The sequence below is a fragment of the Phocoena phocoena genome, chromosome 9, assembly GCF_963924675.1.
Source record: "Phocoena phocoena chromosome 9, mPhoPho1.1, whole genome shotgun sequence".
NCBI classification, from domain to species: domain Eukaryota; kingdom Metazoa; phylum Chordata; class Mammalia; order Artiodactyla; family Phocoenidae; genus Phocoena; species Phocoena phocoena.
In genome coordinates this window covers 91,376,660-91,398,202 of record NC_089227.1, presented here as the reverse complement: position 1 = coordinate 91,398,202, position 21,543 = coordinate 91,376,660, and the positions used below count along the sequence as shown (strand labels likewise).

The 21,543-nt window shown below is 42.9% G+C and overlaps 1 protein-coding gene across 1 annotated transcript in view; it reads left to right on the top strand.

The window, feature by feature from the left end:
* KIAA1549 (KIAA1549 ortholog) overlaps positions 1-21,543 on the top strand; it is a 147,282-nt gene that overhangs the window by 77,590 nt on the left and 48,149 nt on the right. Inside the window, exons 9-12 of the mRNA XM_065883799.1 lie at positions 3,725-3,902; positions 6,891-7,078; positions 16,159-16,355; positions 18,074-18,189. Of these exons, the coding sequence (XP_065739871.1) occupies positions 3,725-3,902; positions 6,891-7,078; positions 16,159-16,355; positions 18,074-18,189 (679 nt within the window). The remainder of the gene's footprint in view (positions 1-3,724; positions 3,903-6,890; positions 7,079-16,158; positions 16,356-18,073; positions 18,190-21,543) is intronic.

Below are 21,543 nucleotides of genomic sequence, written 5' to 3'. Positions count from 1 at the left end.
TTTTATGGATGAATAATACTCCATTGTGTGTGTACATGTGGGTATGTATTATGTATCATACCACATTTTCTTTATCCATGTGTCCATAGATGGACAGTTAGGTTTTTTTCCATGTCCTGCCTGTTGTAAATAATGTTACAGTGAACATGGGGTGCAGATATGTTTTCAAGATAGTGATTTCATTTCCTTTGGAAATCCCAAAAGTGGAATCGTTGGTCCATATGCTAGTTCTAGTTTTAAGTTTTTGAGGAACCTCCATACTGTTTTCCATAGAGGCTGTACCAGTTTACATTTCCACCGACAGTGCACGAGGATTCCCTTTTCTCTACGTCCTCACCACCACTTATCTCCTGTCCTTTTGATAATAGCCATTCTGAAAGGTGTGAGGTGATATCTCACCGTGGTTTTGATTTGCATTTCCCTGATGATTAGTGATGTTGAGTACCTTTTCATGTACCTGTTGGCCATTTCTATATCTTTGGAAAAATGTCTGTTCAGATCCTATGCCCATATGTTACTCAGATTTTTTTTTTTTTTGCTATTGAGTTATATGAGTTCCTTAATATATTTTGGATATTAACCCCTCATCAAATAATGATTTATAAATGTTTTCTCCCATTTCATAGGTTGTCTCGTTATTTTGTTGATTGTTTCTTTTGCTGTACAAAAGCTTTTTAGTTTGATGTAGTCCCATTTGTTTATTTTTGCTTTGTTGCTTGTGCTTTGGGTGTCTTATCCAAAAAATCATTGCCAAGACGAATGTCAAGGAGCTTTTGCCATATATTTTCTTGTAGGAGTTTTATGGTTTTAGGTGTTTCCATTTGGAGTTAATTTTTGTGAGTAAGATGGTATCCAATTTCATTCTTTTGGATGTGAATATCTAGTTTTCTCAACAACATTTATTGAAGAGACTATCTTTTCCCCATTGATTATTCTTGGCTCCTTAGTCACCAGGGTTTTTGTGGTTCCATATGAATTTTAGGATTGTTTATTTCTGTAAAAAAATGCCATTGGAATTTTGATAGGGATTGCATTGAATCTATAGATAGCTTTGGATAGTATGGACATTTTAACATTATTAATTCTTTTGATCCATGAACATGGGATGTATTTTCATTTATTTGTGTGTTCTTCAGTTTCTTTCATCATGTCTTATAGATTTCAGTATACAGATCTTTATCTCCTTGGTTAAATTTATTCCTAAATAGTTTATTTTTTTTGAGGCTATTGTGAGTGGGACTGTTTGTTTCTTTTTCAGATACTTTGTTATTAGTGTATAGAAATACAACTGATTTCTGTATGTTTATTTTATATCCTGCAACTTTACTGAATTTACTTACTCATTCTGATAGTGTTTTGGTGGAGTCTTTAGGGTTTTCTAGATATAAGATCATGTCATCTGCAAACAGAGATGGTTTTACTTCTTCCTTTTCAATTTGGATGCCTTTTATTTCTTTTTCTTGCCTGATTGCTCTGGCTAGGATTTCTAGTAATGTGTTGAATAGGAATAGTGAGAGTGGACGGTCTCATCTTATTCCTGATCATAAAGGTAAAGCTTTCAACCTTTTACCATTGAGTACAATGTTAGCTGTGGGTTTGTCATATATGGCCTTTTCTATGTAGAGGTATGTTCCTTCTGTACTCAATTTGTTGAGAGTTTTTATCATGAATGGATGTTGAATTTTGTCAAATGCTTTTTTTGCATCTATTGATACGATCATTTGGTTTTTATCTTTCATTTATTAATGTGATGTATCAATTTATTGATTTGCATATGTTGTTGAATCTCACTTGATCATGGTACGTGATACTTATAATATGCTGTTGAATTTGATTTGCTAATGTTTTGTTGAGAATTTTTGCATCTGTATTCCTTAGAGATATTGGCCTGTAGTTTTCTTTTTTTACAGTGTCTTTACCTGGCTTTGGTATTAAGGTAATGTTAGTGTCATAAAATGAATTTGAGAGGGTTTCCGCCTCTTCAATTTTTAGGAAACTTTTGAGGATTGGCATTAATTCTTTAAATGTTTGGTAGAATTCATCAGTGAAACCATCTGGTCCTGGGATTTTCTTTGGTGGGAAGTGTGTGATTACTGATTTAATTTCCTTACTCATTATTGGTCTGTTCAGATTTCCTGTTTCATCATGATCCAGTCTTGGTAGGGTGTATATGGCCAGGAATTTATCCATTTCTTCTAGGTTGTCAAATTTGTTGGCATGTGATGTTCATGATAGTCTCTTTTGATCCTTTGTATTTCTGTGGTATCTGATGTAATGTCTTCTCTTTCATTTATAGTTTTTGAGTCCTATCTCTTTTTATTGGTTAGTCTAGCTAAATTGTCAATTTTGTTTATCTTTTCAAAGAACTGCATCTTAGTTTTGTTAATCTCTTCTATTATTTTCCTATTCTCTATTTCATTTATTTCCATGCTAGTCTTTATTATTTCCTCCCTGCTGCTAACTTTGGGCTAAGTTTGTTCTTTTTTTTCTAGTTTCTTGAGGTGTAATGTTATATTTATTTGAGATCTTTCTTTTTTCTTGATTTCATTTATAGCTGTAAACTTTCCTCTTTTAAGTGCTTTTGCTGCATCCTGTAAGTTTTGATATGTTGTGTTTCCATTTTAATTTGTCTCAAGATATTTTTAAAATTTCCCTTTTGATTTTTTTTTTGTTGTTGTTCACTGGTTGTTCAGGAGTGTGTTGTTTAATTTCCAAGTATTGGTGAATTTTCCAGCTTTCCTCCTATTACTGATTCTAGTTTCATACCGTTGTGGTCAGAAAAGATACTTGATATAATTTCTGTCTTTTTCGAATTGTTGAGACTTGTTTTGTGGCCTAACATATGATCTGCCCTAGAAAATGTTCCATGTGCATGTGAGAAGAATGTGTATTGTGTTGCTACTGGATAGAATGTTCTATATGTTTGTTAGGTTCATTTGGTCTATAGCATTGTTCACATCTGCTGTTTGCTTATTGATTCCTGTCTAGATGATCTATCCCTTTTTGGGAGTGGGATATTAAAGAATTTACGATATTTATTATTTCAAGAGCAGTGGTTCTCAACTGGGGATGACTTTGCCCCCCCCAGGGTACATTTGGCAGTGTCTGGAGACATTTTTGGTTGTCACAACTGGTGAGGAAGGGCATGGCTGTTGCTACTGGCATTGAGGGAGTAGAGGGCAGAGATGCTGCTAAACATTCTACTATACTTGGGATAGTCCCCCACATCAAAGAATTACCTGGATCAAAAATGGCAATAGTACTAAGGTTGAGAAACCCTGCCCTAGAAGAACAGGGAGAAAATGCTAATAGATTTGAGAAAGGATTGGCTAGAACCGTCAATAGTTTCAGAGAACCAGGGATGTACCTAACTGTTATGGTTGATGTTGGGAGGACAACAGTGCCCTCCCATGACCTGTTGGAGCTGGTTGATGGCTATTCTAGGCTGGACTTGGTATGTTCTCTGTACCCTGCTTGCCCCTTTGTCTCAGAGAAGACTTCGAGCAAGACAAAGCACATTTGTTTTTCTGCACAGAGGAACTTTCATTTTGACTGTTACTCCCATCAAGAGAGCGTCCTGGGCATTCTGGGATCTGGAATGGTGTAATGACCTTATTAGGGATAGGAATAAATCCTGAGTAACACAGTCAAGATTGAGTGCCCCAAGAAAGGGTGTCTGGAAACATGAGCTTCTAAAATGCTAATAGTTTCTGTTATCTTTCAGGTGGTAAATGTGTCAAGGCTCGAGGGAGATGATAATCCCGTGCAGCTCATCTACTTTGTGGAGGATCAAGATGGAGAAAGACTCAGTGCCGTCAAGTCTTCAGATCTGATTAACAAGATAGATATCCAGAGAGCAGCCATCATCTTGGGTTACCGAATTCAAGGAGCTGTTGCCCAACGTAAGTGCGTGAGGTGTGGCCCCTCACAGTCATCTGTGCTGTGCTGGGGTCAAAAGCCAGTCTTTTTCTGACAATAAACTCTGAATTTAAAGCATTCTTATGTTTGCGTAGTAGATATAAGAGGTCAGTCATTAAAATTAATTTGCCAAGACCTTCTTTATTTTGATTGCATGCAGTTGTAGCATTCGCTGTTCTTTTTCCTACCCAGCATTTTATATTCATAGTGTTATAGTGAGTTTTAGTAGCTTGAGTTAACTTTAATAATTTTCCCCTCCTCCTGTACTATTTAAAAAAATTTTTGTCTTAGGTAAAATAATGTGTTTTCTCTGTATATATTCCAAACTCTTACATGTCATATTTTGAATGTTGATGGGGACAGTGGGTCACGCAGGAAGCTGGGAGGTGCCCTCTGCATTTATTGGCTTCCTTCTGGGTCTTTTAACACAAAGAAGTCCTTGATTCTTACCCTTTTCAATCCTGTTTCTCTCCCACCCTGTCCTCCTATCACTCATAATTTAGAAAGAGGTATTTTGGTATTTCTTTATTATTGTTGGAAGAGTCTAGGCTCCTGCTCCCCTGGCAATGGCTACTCTCAGTGCCGTTGTTCCCCAACTCATAGATTTTGGGTATTTAAAATTGAAAAGGAGAGGCATGGAAGAGTATATTTCTCTAAATATACCTTTATGAATCAGACTACTATTTTGATGTGGGTGTTTTTCCTTTATAATCCTGGGAGCAATCCTTGTAAGAGCTCAGAGAAACTTGCTCCCAACAGTAAAGGGATAACTAAATGTTTAGAAGGAATTTAGCATCAGAGAGTGTTGAAAAACTCCCGAGAAACTTCGGCGATGAAGGCAGTTTTTAACAAATGACAGCTTTGAAATTATCCTCCATGATGGAATGTCCTTTGTAAGAGCTATACTTGACCCTGGAAACTAACCAGGATGAGGGCCATGGGCGCACTTTCTCCATTTTATAGGTGATGATGGGAGAGTTGAAGCAAATAACCATTGGTGCTTTGTGTTTGCGTGTTTGAGATATGATTGTATATTAGTGTGTTCTATTTCAAAGCAGTGAGGAAAAAAATAATGAAGCATTTACTTGTATGTCTTCATATATGACATTTCTGATTGTCGGAGAAGTGCCCCACTCCAGCTAAGCACTTCACTTTCTAGAAAAGATTCCTTGCAGGAGGCTCTGGGCACCTTTCAAGACTACTTTCATCTGTTCTTGCACTCCTCTTGCCTCAGTTTCATGCTGAAAACCAACAGTCCTGGGATTGGGAGCCTAAGACAACACCAGGGCCAGCTCCAAAACAGCTGCGGACTTGATGTCAGGCCCTCGTTTTGACGAGTCACAGGGTTTTACTAGGTTAGAACTAAGAAGAGGACCCAGTTGTCTCAGCTCCTCAGTTTGGTTGTGTCACTCCTATATTGTCAGCTGTTTTCATGCAAAATGAACTACATATACAAACTATATTCAGGTCAAATTAAAAAATGCAAAATTTTAACACTTTGCCACTTTCTCCATTTCCCGCATAGTCTTTGCTTTGTGATTTGTGCTTCTTTCATAGCGCTTGTGCTTGAGAGGGCTTGCTCCCCTCCCTGGTCACTCTCTAAGAGGCCTACACCCAAACTTAAACCAACACTAAGCATCTTTTTATTGTTACATCTTTGAGTAAAAACATTCTGATCCCATAGCACGTGTTAACCATTATAGGATATGAAAAGAGCGTAAAAGTTAGTCCCTGCCCAGGAAGACTGATATATATTTGAAGAGACAAGGCTTAGAGTCATGACCATATTAATGAGCAGAGTGGTATAGTATATCAGGATGATACATTTATGTAGTAAAATGCATTGTGAAAGAATAACGAGGTACCATTTACAAGACCAAGACAACCAAGGACAAAAGAACTTAGACAAGGGGAATCTAGTGTGGTCATGGAGAGGTCGTTGTGAAGTGGCCCCAGCGGATGAGAGAGTTGGGCACGGAAGGGGGGCATTTTGGTTTTCAGAGCCTGGTGATTGGAACCTGAGCTTTAAGAGGACCAGGGAAGCAGTTTTAAGAAGAGCTGAATTTTGCGAGAGGATGAGTACGGAATGAAGAGGATGAGGGCCCAGAACTGGGAGGCCAGGTTAGGGAGAGGAGCTGGTGAAAGAAATTAAGGAGGACAGAGAAATTGAAGCATGATCGTCCAGGGCCATGAAAGATGTGGGGCTGAGGCAGGGGAGGGGGTGGGGAGGTTGGGGAGTGGAGGATTCAAAATAAGTAAGTTGATTTAATGTAATTTTAAAAACGACAACAATCGTATAGCAGTTTCAGTTAAAAGTCATGGTTTTTTTTTTTGCGGTACGCGGGCCTCTCGCTGTTGTGGCCTCTCCCGCCGTGGAGCACAGGCTCCAGACGCGCAGGCTCAGCGGCCATGGCTCACGGGCCCAGCCGCTCCGCGGCATGTGGGATCTTCCCGGACCGGGACGCGAACCCGTGTCTCCTGCATTGGCAGGCGGAGTCTCAACCGCTGCGCCACCAGGGAAGCCCAAAAGTCATGTTTTAACTGAAGGGTTGAGGGAGAGATCTGGGTAAGGAAATGAAGGCAGTGCTCATAGACTGCTTACTGGGACTTTCTAGTTTTTGGTAAGGCAACATTCCTGCAGTGAGAATTTAGGGAGAGACCTGGTAGAATAAACTGGACATCAGGAGACGTGGAATAAACCTCACTTTGCCATTGAATTAGCCATTTTCCTTTAGACATGTCATATATGTTGCTGTGATCCCTACTGTATTGTAGATGGAATGTGTTGTGTTTGTTTACTGTGTCCCGTTCCCTGTCATCAGGAGACCATAGTCTCTCCCCAGTTGTCTTGAGCTGAAATGACAGGGACTTTCGTGGTTTCTCATGGAAGAGGGCACATTTACTGCCCAGAAGGGCTGTCCAGTAAAGGAGTGCAGAGGACTCACTGAGAGACCTTTCTTCCTTGTCTGCAGCTGTGGACAGGGTGAAGAGGCCATCATCCCCTGAGTCCCAGAGCAGCAGCCTCTGGGTCATTGTGGGCGTGGTCGTGCCAGTGCTGGTGGTGATGGTGATCGTTGTCATCCTCTACTGGAAACTCTGCCGCACGGACAAATTGGACTTTCAGCCTGACACCGTGGCCAACATTCAGCAGCGTCAGAAGGTAAGGAACAGACTCCTGCCCCGCGTTCCTGTGAGCATCCTGTGGACTGGGGTAGGGCAGGTCAGGTTCCTGGTACTGAAGGACAGGGGGGAGAGCTGGTCAGGAAATCTTTTGGCTTTAGTGGTGGTGTCCCTTTGCCTCCATGTTTGCTTAGAAACCCAGGTCTTCTGTAGTATTAAATACATGCCCAGAAAATGAAGCCATGTGAAGGCTTATCAATGCTGTGGGCTCTGAGTTCCACTGTGATTTTATTTTAGAGATGTTCAGTTAGAAGATCACATCCATTCTGTGTATGAATTCTGATCTATTTTAACCCTGGATATTTTCAGAGAACAGGAGCCAAAGAAGATTTTCTTTGATCTATGTATCTATTTCTTTCATACGCAACTCTGCTGGCCGGCTCCTTTATTTTCTGTCCACCATATTGCAAGCCTACTTGTCCACCTTGATCAAGACCACATAATCATTAAAAAATGGTAATATATGCCTTAAACATTTTAACTATATATATATATACACACATATATATACACACACATATATATACACACACATACATATATATACACACACATATATATACACACACATACACATACACACACATACATATATACACACATACATATATACACACACATATACACACATACATATATACACATACATATATACACACACACATATATACACACACATATACACACACATACATATATACACACACACATATATATACACACACATATATATACACACACACATATATATACACACACACATACATATATATATATACACACACACACAGACATACACATATATATAAAATTAGTCTTTATTTGACAATCTTTTAAAAAGATTTGGAGTATTAGTCTATCAAAAGGAATTCTGTGTGGTCTTGTGAAGAAACAACGCACGTAAGGCATCAGCTGCAGTTTCCAGTTTGGGTTTCTTTAGGGAAGAGCAAAGCAACCTGAGTACAGAATTTTCTAGATTTTTTTCAATATCCCCACTCCCACCCTGCTCTGCAGTCTTTTAGAGTTAATTCTCCTGCACCTAATGTGTCAGCAGTTTCTTTTTTCTTTCTTTTTTTTTTTTTTCAGCAGCTCCTTTTCCATGTGTTTCCAAGGCATTCAGTTTAGTTTTTATGGTAATAGCAGTTCCCTTGTCACACTTAGGTTTCGACAGTTTCTGCAGTATTTGTCACGTACCAATTTCAGAGGAAGACATAGCCTCTTGGTCAGTATCCAGCTCCCCTGGTGAGCAAGAACATGCCAAGTAAGAGAAGAGCTCATTAGGTGCAAACACTGAGCTCAGCACGCAGGTCAGCCACACCCAGGGCATGGGAAGTGGTGCTCGTGGACTCTGTTTATTAACGTGTACCCGCTGTGGGTCTCACGCATTTAGAGGACTCACTCGACTCTAAAAGTTTGCTAAGAAAAAGCAAGCCCGAGGCAGAAAAACAAGAAATAAAGGATCGCCCTGTTAACCTTTTAATTTTACTCTGATTTTCTGGGTATAGAAAAATTCTGCACATTATCAACCTAGACCTGATGGAGGAAACAAATAAGTATTGTTTAAAAATTCATTTTGTTTGTAAAAGTAAATGAAGAGCATTCTTTCTCTTACAAATTAAGAAATGCAAACTCTTGATTAAATTGCAAGCTTATGGTTACCCAGTATTTTGGAAGCAGTTTCTACTAAGGTTATATTTATTACCTATCTTTATTTATTATTTACATAGTCTGCTAAAGTTGTTTTGTTGGTAGACTGGTGAATAGCACGGAAAAAACCTGGAAAAAAGTCCTTACTATACTACATGATTCACAGTGTGAATTTCATCGTAATGAGATCAACAGTAGGTTTGGACATGCTTTTGTTCTGGTCAAAGAGTGTTGTTACAGAGAGATTTAACCAGTGTAGATGGTTATATATTTAGGTCAGTAACGTGCGGTGCTTCCTAACATAAACGCTCCTGTGGAAGCCCATCCATTGTCTGTTACTTCAGTAAACTATCAGAGGACAGCGTCCCTTGAGTTCACAGCAGACTATTCCGCAAGCTTTCGCCTTCTCCCACTTTTACTTCTGAAGGAGTCTCACGTCCCAGATGTTGTTGTACATCAAAATGGACAGTTTCCAATAGAACTTCAAGCCTTTGGAGTCCCTCTTCTGCAAGCGCTACCTGGATTTGTGCATTCCCTTTTACAGCATCTTTGCACGAAGGGCCTTCTGCATGGAGGACTCCCTGACAGAAGAGGTGTTTTCTGACCCTGTTAGGAGCGCAGCAGGGTCTTTGTTTTGCTGGCAAAGGCACTCACCATATAGATCTTGTCATGTTTTTATAGTGAGAAAATGATCATTTCTATTTAGTTTAAAAATAAATCTCTCTACTTCATAAGCATTTCTTCTAAGATTATCTGGCAATAGTGAAGGGCCTCCCGCCTATTCCTTGGAGCACTTTGCAAAGATGCTGTCTTCCCTATGACTGCAAGAGCTCTTTTTCCTTCTTGTGCGGCTCTGTGTTTTCTCTCTACGCTCTGCTCACCCCGCCCCCTGATGGCGCTTCACCACTACTCTCTGAAATCTTTTAGCAAATCCCAGAGCTGCAAACATCTGGAAACGATAAATCTGCTGACCCAAAATCCACACCCCCTTCTTCTTGTAACCAGAAGGAAACCTCTTCATATTGTCTGGGAGTAGGTTAGTTTTGAAATATGATGAGAGAGGCCATTCTGTCTTATTCTGAAGCAGGGTCTTTTAAAATTTCTAATGAGAAAGAAAAAAACCCCTAACCCATGTCTTCCTTTTATCTGTATTCCCTTTAATCTGTAGCCCAAAGGCATCACTTTTTTACTGCTCCCAGTAAAATTGCAGCTTGGACCCGCCTCGCCCTGTTGAGGTTCTATTTAAAGACATGAATGGCATTGGCTAGATGCTGCCGGCCCTGTGGAAACTTGTTCCTTCTGCTGGGGACAGTCCACACCCCCTGGTTGGCCTAGGACCCTGGTTCTTAGCCGGCTGGCACTGTGGGCAGCCAGATGGAGCTGCCTCAGCCACTGCCTGTTCATTCACCAAACACTGAGCACTTGCTCTCAGACAAGCAGGGCTGGGCTGGGTGACAAGCACAGATAACATGCGATCCCTGCCTTCGAGGGCTTTCATAAAGGAGAAAGAAGGGCAAGCAGCTAAAAGCTGACACGCAGCAGCGTAAGTCTGCCCAGGGCACTGAGGGAGTACAGGCAAGGGGCAGCCACCCCTGCGTCTGGAAATTGCGGAGGTGAAGTGGGCCCAGGCAGGAAGGATGGAGCAGAGGTGAGTGGAAGGAAGGGCACAGCCAAAACCGAGGCCACAGAAGTAGGCAAGAGCCATTCTTGGAGGGGTTTATGGGACACGTCAGGGGGCGGAGGTGATGCTGTAGGCCCTGGGAGCCACTGAGGGGGTCTCGGGGTGGGGGGGCTTGGACACATCTATGTTTGGAACCTCCAGTGAAGGGGCTCAATGGGTTGAAGCAAAGTTCCAAGAGGGTTTCTTCCATCTGAGCCGAGTTCATCTCCTCTCCCTCTGCAAGGATCCTGGTAACACCTAAACTGTTCGTGGTTTCAGTGTACCCATGTGATTTGCTGCGGCCTGGGGGCGGGAGAATCTTGGAGGACTGCTCGCTACCTCCTAGACCTCAAGGTGACCAGCGGCCCCATGCTGGGCTGCAGTGGAGACCCGCAGATGGCAATAGGTTCGCCTTGTCTTCACCTCCTGAATGGAAGCAGCATGGTGGCTGTAGTGACTTTTCACACACTACACCCATCAAATAGCAAATGCTTAAACAATGGCTCTCTCTTCAAGGCTGCACATTTTTATTCAGCCACTTTGGGCATTTGCTCTGTGGTTTCTCTTGTCATCTTAACTGCTCCTTCCCAGGGGTTCAGGCTAACCCGAGTACTGGGGACTTCACTGTGTCGTGTTCCATCTGGGTCGCATTATGTTTATGGCTTACATGTTTTAAAATTCATCAGACGTCTCTCCTGTTACTTGGCTGACCTGCTCTTCCAGCCCACCCTGACTTGTCAGCGACATATTCCGATGAGATACAGACAACAGGGTCTGTCTCTTCTGTGATATATTAAAGAAAGAAGGAACAAAAGAGCCGTCTTTCCTCAGAAAACCTGGGTCCTAATGGGAATATTGAAGGCACTAATGAATTGTGACCCTTTTATAAAATGCTGATTGACACTTATTCTGCATGTGGAGGCTGGAGGCACAATACAGCCAAACTTAACTCTAGATTTTTTTTAAGACTTGGAAAAACTAGAAAAAGTGTTCCAGAAAATAAGGATGAAACAAAAGGAGCCAATTCCATAAGTGAGGAGGACAGTGTTTTCTCTAATTTTTTCCTTCTGTGTAGACGGCTTTTGTTTTCTGTGTAAGCAAAAAAATTTCTATTGTTTCTAGAAGGAGGTAACTCACCCATCCTGAGAAAAGTCAGGGGTCTAATGAACGTATTTAAAGGTATTAATCAGGGGGCTTCCCTGGTGGCGCAGTGGTTAAGAATCCGCCTGCCAAGGCAGGGGACACGGGTTCGAGCCCTGGTCTTGGAGGATCCCACATGCTGTGGAGCAACTAATCCTGTGTGCCATAACTACTGAGCCTGCGCTCTCGAGCCTGCGAGCCACAACTACTGAAGCCAGCACACCACAACTACTGAGCCCGGGTGCCAAAACTACTGAGCCTATGCTGTAAGGCCTGCGAGCCACAACAACTGAGCCCACGTGCCACAACTGCTGAAGCCCGTGCGCTTAGAGCCCGTGCTCTGCAACAAGAGAAGCCACCGCCATGAGAAGCCCGCGCACCGCAACGAAGAGTAGCCCCCCGCTCGCCGCAACTAGAAGAAAGCCCGTGCACAGCAATGCAGCCAAAAATAAATAAATAAAATATAATAAATAAATAAAAAACATAAAAGAAAACTAACTGCATTTCCATAAAGACAAGCAAAAAAAAAAACACCAAAACTTACCAAAAAAAAGATATTAGTCAGAATTAACAAAAGCCAGCAGGACTTTAAGGCTATAACAGATGTATATTTCACATGACATCTACCCTTTTCTTGGTTCCCCACAAAATCCAGTAAGTTTGGTGCTTCAGCTGACCTTTTTGAAATTCATTCAGTCATCAGATATTTATTGAGGGTCTACCACGTGTCATGTCCTGTTGCTGAATTACAAAATTTTGTATCTAAATGTATATCTATAGCTTTATCTGGTCTCTGAGAACTCTCAGCTGACTATATTAAGTGCTTGATGTTTCATTGACCAGCAGCAGTAACATTGCTGTCAATCTCATTTGCATGGTGCCTTGCCATTTATGAAGCATTTTGACATTGTCAGGGAGGAAGAAATGTTCTAGGTTTTCCTGGCTGGTCTACAAATTAAATTGACCTGAGACAGGTTAACAGGAGGAAATCACAGAAAGGTTTAATAACGTGTATACATGGGAGAGACACATGTATAGAACTGAGTAACTCACCAAATTGACCAAAACCCTCACCTGAAATATCACCTTCAGCTAAAGACGAAAGAGGATGTTGGTGGTGGTTCGGGACTTCAGAGGGGAGGAAGGCAGTTCACATGGAGATGGAAAAGCAAATGTTTGCTAGACAAATGCCTGCTGGGCCAGTCAGAGACGGGACGCAGAGAGGAGTGGTGATAGCTCTCTTTCTGGAGTAGGTAGGTCCTCTGTCTGTATTCTGTTAGGCAGTTGGTGGGGGAAGGGAATATCAAACTTTCTTCCTGAGTCTTTTGGGCCTTGATTGTTTTCAGCTTGAAATAATCCACATGCCAGAGAGACATTTGGGGGTAGCACATTCTGTTTCCCTATGACATATACATATGTACAATATGTTTCTTACATGAACCTGAGATCGTGTCAGGGAAGGCATTTAGTTCCTGGATTTGGGTACAGGCTGCACCAAGGAAGCAGTGCTGTCCATATTTTTCCCTTATCACTTTGGAGACCTTTGCTGAGAGGAGGCAATCTGGGGCTCCTCCTTCAATTTTGATAAAGCAAATCATCTAAGTTGCAAAGGTGGTGATGTTGATGATTAAATGACTGTTGATTATATCTGTTATTCTTTCATTTATTTATTTAAATCTTTATTTATGTATTTTTGGCTGCGTCCGGTCTTAGTTGCAGCGCTCGGGCTTACTTGCCCCGTGGCATGTGTTATCTTAGTTTCCCCGACCAGGGATGGAACCTGCACCCCCCTGCATTGGAAGGCGGAGTCTTAACTACTGGACCGCCAAGGACGTCCCTATTGTTTCATTTAGAGGCACCTTATGGAGCTAAAATGAGGTGCAGCTGGGGTAAAAGCAGACACACGGATGACGGGTGTGCTGCTTCTATGAAGTGGGAGAAGGATTCTTCAGAAAGGAGAAACCAAAAGTTTATATACAGAAGTTGTCAGTTTGGAATTTGATTCCTTCGAAAGGGCCACATGCCCCTAGGAAGGTATACACCCGCAGAGATTTGGGGAGCCCAGCTGAAGATGGCTGGTAGGTCGGGGGGAGTCATGGAGCTGCAGGTCTGGGCTCATTGTTTGGGAAGCAGCGTTTGTGAGCCGAGGACTGCGTGCCACTCACAATCTGCCCTTGTGTGGTGAAGTAGACTGCTGGTAACACGATATCGTTAACTTAGAAAATACAGGCACGCCAGCCTTTGCCTTTTGTTTCTGAGCAGTGTCTTTGTGAACTCTATTTATAGTAAGTTCTGTCCCCCTCTGCTGGTGTAAGCCATTATTGCAGGCTACTTTCCATCTACCCATCCAGCCTAGATTTTTAGTGCGAAAAGACCTTAAGAGATCACAAATCGAAGCCTTTGACGTCGTCACTCATCTGTGCATAAAGTTGGCACAAATACGCCAAAACCTTTCACTTCTACGTGCAGTATATTGTCTGGAACAGCTCCTTAGATGGGTTAGCCTTTGTCTTCTGACTGATGGGACTCTGTGGGTGTGGAATTCAGCCCGATGGGATTGCAGGTGGGGCTCCTCCCAAGGAGACCCTTGGGACAACTACTAATATGTGGTTTATTTTCCTCTACTCTGTAAGCTTGAATAAAGGAAACGGTTAACACCCACCCCTGGCACTTTCAGTGTCACCAGAATAGTGCCTCACCTTTATTGCCCGCGTTTCTGTTCCTCTTCAGACCTCTTTCTGTCTTAGCACAGGCCTAGAAGCTGACCCTGGACTCTGTGGTCGCAGGGCTCAGAGGGTTTTTGTTGTGGGTTTGCTGTTGGTACCGGGTATCCCCTGGTAGGGCTTCTGCATCCACCAGAGTGAGGGGTGCACTTGAGAAGACTCCTCTCTCCTTCATCTTTGTGCCCCCATTACTTCCATTGGCCACTCCTTTCTAGAAATTCTTTATTCCCTTGGCTTCTGTTACATTGAAGTTTCCAAATTCTTTTTTCTTTGAAGTCGCCTATTTTGTTCCTGGCTTCCTTTTCCTCCTCTTAGCCGCAAACTGTTTGATGTTCTCCGACATTTTATCCATAGGCTCTGTTTTCATCTTGGAAAATCTCAACTCCCCTACCTGTCACCTTCTATACAGATGCTCTCAAGGTCACACCTCCAGCCTGAGAGTTCCCCCAAGCTTGTCCTCTGTTTCCAGCTATGCTGAGCTACTTTTCTTTTTCTTTTTAAAGGTCAAGTTTTTTTGTTTGTTTGTTTTTTATAGATTTATTTATTTATTTGTTTATTTTTGGCCGCATTGGGTCTTCGTTGCTGCGTGCGGGCTTTCTCTAGTTGTGGCGAGAGGGGGCTACTCTTCGTTGCGGTGTGCGGGCTTCTCATCGTGGAGGCTTCTCTTGTTGCAGAGCACAGGCTCTAGGCGCACGGGCTTCAGTAGTTGTGGCACACAGGCTCAGTAGTTGTGGCTCACGGGCTCTAGAGCGCAAGCTCAGTAGTTGTGGCACACGGGCTTAGTTGCTCTGCGGCATGTGGGATCTTCCCGGACCAGGGATCGAACCCGTGTCTCCTGCATTGGCAGGCGGATTCTCAACCACTGAGCCACCAGGGAAGCCCTGAGCTACTTTTCTTTGGAGCTTTTCCTGCCATCTCAAACTAAGCATGTGTGGAGCGAAACCTGTCTTTTTACCTCTTTGTCATCATTCCTTTGCAACTCGCCTTTTTCTCTTAATGTCACATCTGCTGTTTGGGATACCCTGAATGTAGCTTCATGTCAGCACTGGAGTCTTTCTCCCCTTTGCCTCTCGAGTCTGAGTTCAGCTTCCGTGTGCTTCTGCCTGGTCTCTAGAGCTGTTCATTCCTTCCCATTTTCCAGAGCTTTTTATTTCTTCCCATTTTCATTGCTGAGGTTTGGGCCCAGGCTTTCGTCATTTCGTGCACGTAGTACTGTTGGGCCCTCTGACTAGTCTCCTTTTGTCCTAAATGCTTGCATTTTAGAAATCTGCCTCTTTAGAAACATTTAGTGGTTTTCTGCTCTAGAAGCTGGCATGTGGAGTCATCTACATACAGGCTGGCCTTCTCTCATTCCCCTACATCCTGACCGTTCTAGTGCAGTTAATGTAATCTTTTCCCAAGCCTCAAGTCTTCTCTGGTCCTTGACACAACTTATAACAATCTCTGTGTAGCCATCTCTTTTTATTTCCAAGTTTGGCCTGTCCTCTGAGGCCTGGCACAAGTCCCCAGTCTCTAGGAAGAATATCTCAGCCACGTCACCCTCTGGAATTGTGTAGCTGCTCTGACAGCAGTCAGGGATTGTCTTGTGATGTCTTTTGTATTATGTCTTATGTATTTTGTATTATGTATGATGTCTTATGTATTATGATGTCTTTTTGTATTTAATCCCTGTACTTGAATCTGTAGCAAGTGTCTGTCTTTTCTGCAAACTCTAGGTATAAACCTTGCACAGGTCAGTGCTTTAGAGATGCATGTTGAGCTGGATGGGTAGAATTGCAAGCACACTCCTGGATCAGAAGCGGGCCCTCACAATCTCGTCGTATATTCCTCAGATTCAGATTTACTTCCTGTGTGTGTGTGTGTGTGTGTGTTTGTGTATGTCTGTTTCAGTTGCAGATCCCTAGTGTGAAGGGCTTCGACTTTGCCAAGCAGCATCTGGGCCAGCACAATAAAGATGATATACTGATCATTCACGAGCCAGCACCGCTGCCAGGACCTGTGAAGGACCATACCACGCCCTCTGAGAGCGGAGATGTGCCGAGCCCCAAGGCAAAGATCCCTTCCAAGAGTGTCCGTCACAGAGGAAGGTTCTTACTGGGCTTTCTGTATTTTTCTCTATCGTGGCATGCGTTTCTGTGTTCCATTTGTCAGTTTCCAGTAGCAGAAAGGCTGATGGTGAGTGTTGTCCAGGTCTGCAGCTTGGAAGGCTGAAAACATTTGCCCAAAGTCAACGAACCTGATGGCTCTTGATCCACTCTAATGGACTCTCAAAGGAGGCCTGTGTGCTTTCCTTCCCCAAAGTGTTTAAGATTATAAATCACTGTCCATCATGGTTTGGTGGTCCGCCTGGAACTTCTTTAGGGATTGACCAGCTCTAGGGTCCATATTGTGGGGTGACCATGCCAGGCCCTCTGGAGGTGATATTAGGAATAAGGTATAAAAAAATGCATGGCCTATGATACACAGTCAGCCAGTATCAGCTTTGCCGTTGCCCATTGATGCCAGCCACTGGAGCTGTGGCTTCGTGGCTTGGTCTGCAGGTGACCTTCATCATATCCTTCTTGCCTTGCTTGGCTTTTCTCCATGTGCTCCTCTTATCCCCCATGTTAGCATGTGTGCATGGACTCTTCATCGCCTCCCCCTGCCCAGCTCCCCATTCCCAGTTAATTCCCATTCCACTTATCAAAATTAAGTGCACAGAGAACTGCTTGCTAACAGACTACCTACCATCACCCGGTGACCCTGTGAGACGGGCTACAGCTGTGTGAAGACACGGTTCAGAATCAGGTTTTATTAACTTGACTTTAGATCAAAGAATGTTCAGGCTTTGGTATTGAAGCCTCCGATTATCAGCTTTCCTTTGAGCTTTGGAACTCTAAATCCTGATTTTCTGCTGAGAAGGGGAAAGCGTGTGATCATACCAACATTCAAAATGATCTTATTATTTCTGACTTAACAAAAAACCTACTCCAGTGTTTCTGGCCTAGTTTTAACGAATGTTAGAACACACTCTTTACAAAAGAAGATGAATAATGTAGAGAGATATCATTTGCTTAATTACTTTGCAGAGTGAGAGTAAATCAAATCATTAAAGATTATTGAATATGCTAGTACAGCATAGCAAAGTCTTTTTTTACTCCTCATCCTAAACATTTAGTCACAACATCTTAATGTTCTGCATGGTTAATATCATATTTTAGCATGTCTCAGGGGCACCAGAATGTCTCGGCATTTCAGGAAGCCCAAAGAGAAGGGGTGTTAACTGATTAAGGATTTTCACTAGCCTGGTGCAACCTGGGTTCTGTGACACCCTTGCTTTTTATATATAGAATCAAATCTCAGCGATAATCATTGCCTTTGTGTTGTAAGTGTAGGCTTCTTCCAAAGATTTGGAGTTATATGGGGTGACTGCAGAACTACCCTGGCTTCTTAGGAATTCTGCAGACCCAGCTAACGCCTAGCCAAGCTTGAACTCCAGATCCTCTAATCCAACCCACGCCAGCCCCAGACTGCCAGTCTAAGCCCAGGGAGCTGGGAGACCATCCTCCACTGGGTACCTGGTTTCCTACCATTTGTTGAAATGAGCCCACTGAGCCATTTAGTCAGCTGTGTTAAGCTGTCTTCACAAGGTGACCGTGTGCTATTAATGTGTTCCTTGAAGATGCCATGCCACGAAACAATGTTTTGGACTGTTTGATTTCTCCCAGTTTTGCCTGGAAGCCTGACTTCCACATCCAAATGAATGTGACCTTCCCCCCACCTTTCTTTCTTTTTCCTAATGTTTGTATTTGTTTTGTGTCTGCAGAGTTTCTCCCTCAGATGCTGACTCTACAGTTAGTGAAGAGTCCAGTGAGAGGGAAGCAGGGGACAAGACTCCAGGAGCGGTGACCGATGGCAAGTCCCACAGAGCCCTACAGAGTGGTCTGTGACCCTTCTTGTTCTCCACTTTAAAAGTAGTAATTATGAGGGAATTCCCTGGTGGTCCAGTGGTTAGGACTCCGTGCTTTCACTGCTGAGGGCTGCAGGTTTGATCCCTGGTCAGGGAACTAAGATCCCACAAGCTGTGCGGTGTGGCCAAAAAAAAAAAAAGTAATTATGAGCTTCCAATAGACTAGGGTTTTATACTACCTCAAATGCAGAACATTTAAAAAAACCCCAAAACCCGTGCAGTAGAATATTCATCTTTCGTTTAGTGACTTTCTCAGATTGACTGTCACCGTCTAACACTGTTTTTGTATCTGCATCGGGATGGGGCCGTGCTAGAAGTCAGAGATTCACTGATATATTTTGAGGTTAACAGTCACCTTCTACTCTAGTGGCGGCTCCTAAGGATTTTCCTCTCCGAAGGACAAGGAGGAACCAAACTAAAGAGTCTCAAAAACTGCATCCAGGATTCAGTGACCTTTTTGGGAGCCTGTTCAAGTATTTCACAGTTGTCACTGTTAGAAAGTTGATTATTTCTCATAGGTCCAAGTGCATTATATTTGGTCCTGGTCCTAGATCTGTCTTCCAGAAATAGTTGAGTGTGATTAGATGGTTTAGCATATATTTACATGTGTTGTCAGATGCTGTAACTCCTTAGGCCAGGTGTGAAATGTACTTCACTCCCCTTCTAAAGAGTATTGTCATAAAACTTATGCCCTGCAGTAGAACTAAGCCCATAGGTCTTAGTAGACTTGGAGCATTTTTTGGCCTGATGACAAGGTAGGTTGGTTTTAGTTGAATTGATTCTGTTAAATGCGGTAGTACAGCTCTTATACTTGCTGGAGTTGTTTTTTTTTTTTTTTTTTTTTTTTGCGGAACGCGGGCCTCTCACTGTTGTGGCCTCTCCCGTTGCGGAGCGTAGGCTCCAGACGCGCAGGCTCAGCGGCCATGGCTCACGGGTCCAGCCACTTCGTGGCATGTGGGATCTTCCCAGACCGGGGCACGAACCCGTGTCCCCTGCATCGGAAGGTGGACTCTCAACCACTGTGCCACCAGGGAAGCCCTGCTGGAGCTTTATTTATGCTTCAGGGTTGTGTTTTAGTAATGCAAAGAAAATTGGGGTGCCTCAGGATATCATTTTTATTTTAATTAATTAATTTATTTGGCTGCGCCACTTGCAGGATCTTAGCTCCCCTACCAGGGATTGAACCCAGGCCCTTCGCAGTGAAAGCGTGGAGTCCTAACCACTGGACCACCAGGGAGTTCCCAGGATATCATTTTTAATAGTAATTTTTATACTTACATTTTCATCACAAATTTCTTTGTATAAAGATGCAGTACAGAGTGAGCCATATTCTATAAATGAATAGATTCTGGTTGGAAGCTGGAGGGCCTGTTCTATCACTGTCATGTTTGTGACTTTTTTTTTTTTTTCTTGCGGTACACGGGCCTCGCTGTTGTGGCCTCTCCCGTTGCGGAGCACAGGCTCCGGACGCGCAGGCTCCGGACGCGCAGGCTCAGCGGCCATGGCTCACGGGCCCAGCCGCTCCACAGCATGTGGGATCTTCCCGCACCGGGGCACGAACCCGAGTCCCCTGCATCGGCAGGCGGACTCTCAACCACTAGCGCCACCAGGGAAGCCCATGTTTGTGACTTTGTATGTCCCTTAGTCTTTGGGGCTCCTGTGGGATTAAACTAGCTGGTTTTTGAGATTCCTTCCAGTTTCTTCCAGTTGTTTCTTTTTTAATGTTAAAAAAATACCCCTTAGGGCTTCCCTGGTGGCGCAGTGGTTGAGAGTCCGCCTGCCGATGCAGGGGACCTGGGTTCGTGCCCTGGTCCGGGAAGATCCCACATGCCGCGGAGCGGCTGGGCCTGTGAGCCATGGCCGCTGAGCCTGCGCGTCTGGAGCCTGTGCTCCGCAACGGGAGAGGCCACAGCAGTGAGAGGCCCACGTACCGCAAAAAAAAAAAAACAACCCTTAGAATAAGGGAAGAATAAAGAATTTTTTCTTTAGCTCTAATTTCATAGAATCTTAAAAATTATTTAGCATTATGGTAACAGGTGTACTGTTTCAGATAGACAGGATTAAAATCTAATTTTGATTCTGGTAAAGAAATATTTGGGGAAAAAAAATCAGCTCTGGAGTTTCTTAATTTCTGTTAATTGCATATCTGAGAAAATCTTGCTTTTAGTTCCTGTTTTTAAGTCCTTACTGTTAGTATTAGAACCAGTATATTCTACATGGCTAACAAAAATCGAATATCACTCAACATATATTTAAAATCCAAGTAGTAAGCATGTCAGTGTTGGGACTCGACTCAGAGTTGACCATGGAAGGAGACAAGAGGGCTAGATGTTCTCCTGGGTCCTAGAAGCTCAGATGCCACTATTTTGATTTGAAAATGCAGCAGAATTTGTATGTTATTTTCATGCTTTAGAAAGATGGTTTTCTCACTACAAATATCAATTCACCTGTAAAACTTTATTTACTTCTTAAAAATTTTAATGCTGCCATAAAGGTGTTTTATTCCTTGCCTAGAACTTAGTTAAATACCCTATAAAACTATTCTGAATTTTTATTCATAGCCTTTAAATTATTTTGTAATTCACATAAAAATCCATCTTGTGTTGCAAATCCTAATGAAATGCAAATTAATGGAGGCGGAAGATTGCTTGAGAACCATTCTGGGTCCCTCCTCCAAGCTGCCCTGGGACCGGTGTTGCCGCTCACTACAGCGGGCGGCATAGCTGCTGGGTCTCTTTAGACTCCTTGGCAAGGCTTTTGATGGCTGTCACAAGTCATCCAGCATTTTCAGGGCCCAGCTTGCAATGGAAGCTGAGAAAAGACCATTGTTTTGGTTTTGGGTCAATTCAAGGTTGTACTTTATTCTTTCCCAGCTAACCATTTTTGGAAGGTGGCTAGACCATGATGCATACTTTTACAACCTTCGAGACCCTTATGAGATTATTCACTCTGTGTTCAGTGTCCCTGCGTTCACAGTTATTGCAGTTTTAGAATAAGTCACATCATTACCACTGCTTCCCCTTAGCAAAGTTGTGAAGACGGCTGAGGTTTGGAGTAACACATGTTCCTTAAGTGAAGGCAGCTACGTTCAGGCTACCAGTGCTGTGTCCAGGCATAATTCTAGTTTTCTCTGTCTCTTTATCATCAGGAATAAACCACGTAGATAAGGATGGCTAAATGCTGAGTATTTTCTTTATGCTCTCCGTAGGTTGCATGTATGCAAGGCTGTGATTTTTAAGTATTTAGAACTTCATTAATTTGAATTCAGCAAGTCCAGATTCTGGAATCTCACATAGGAACTAAGCTGACATTTACTTTTGCACATG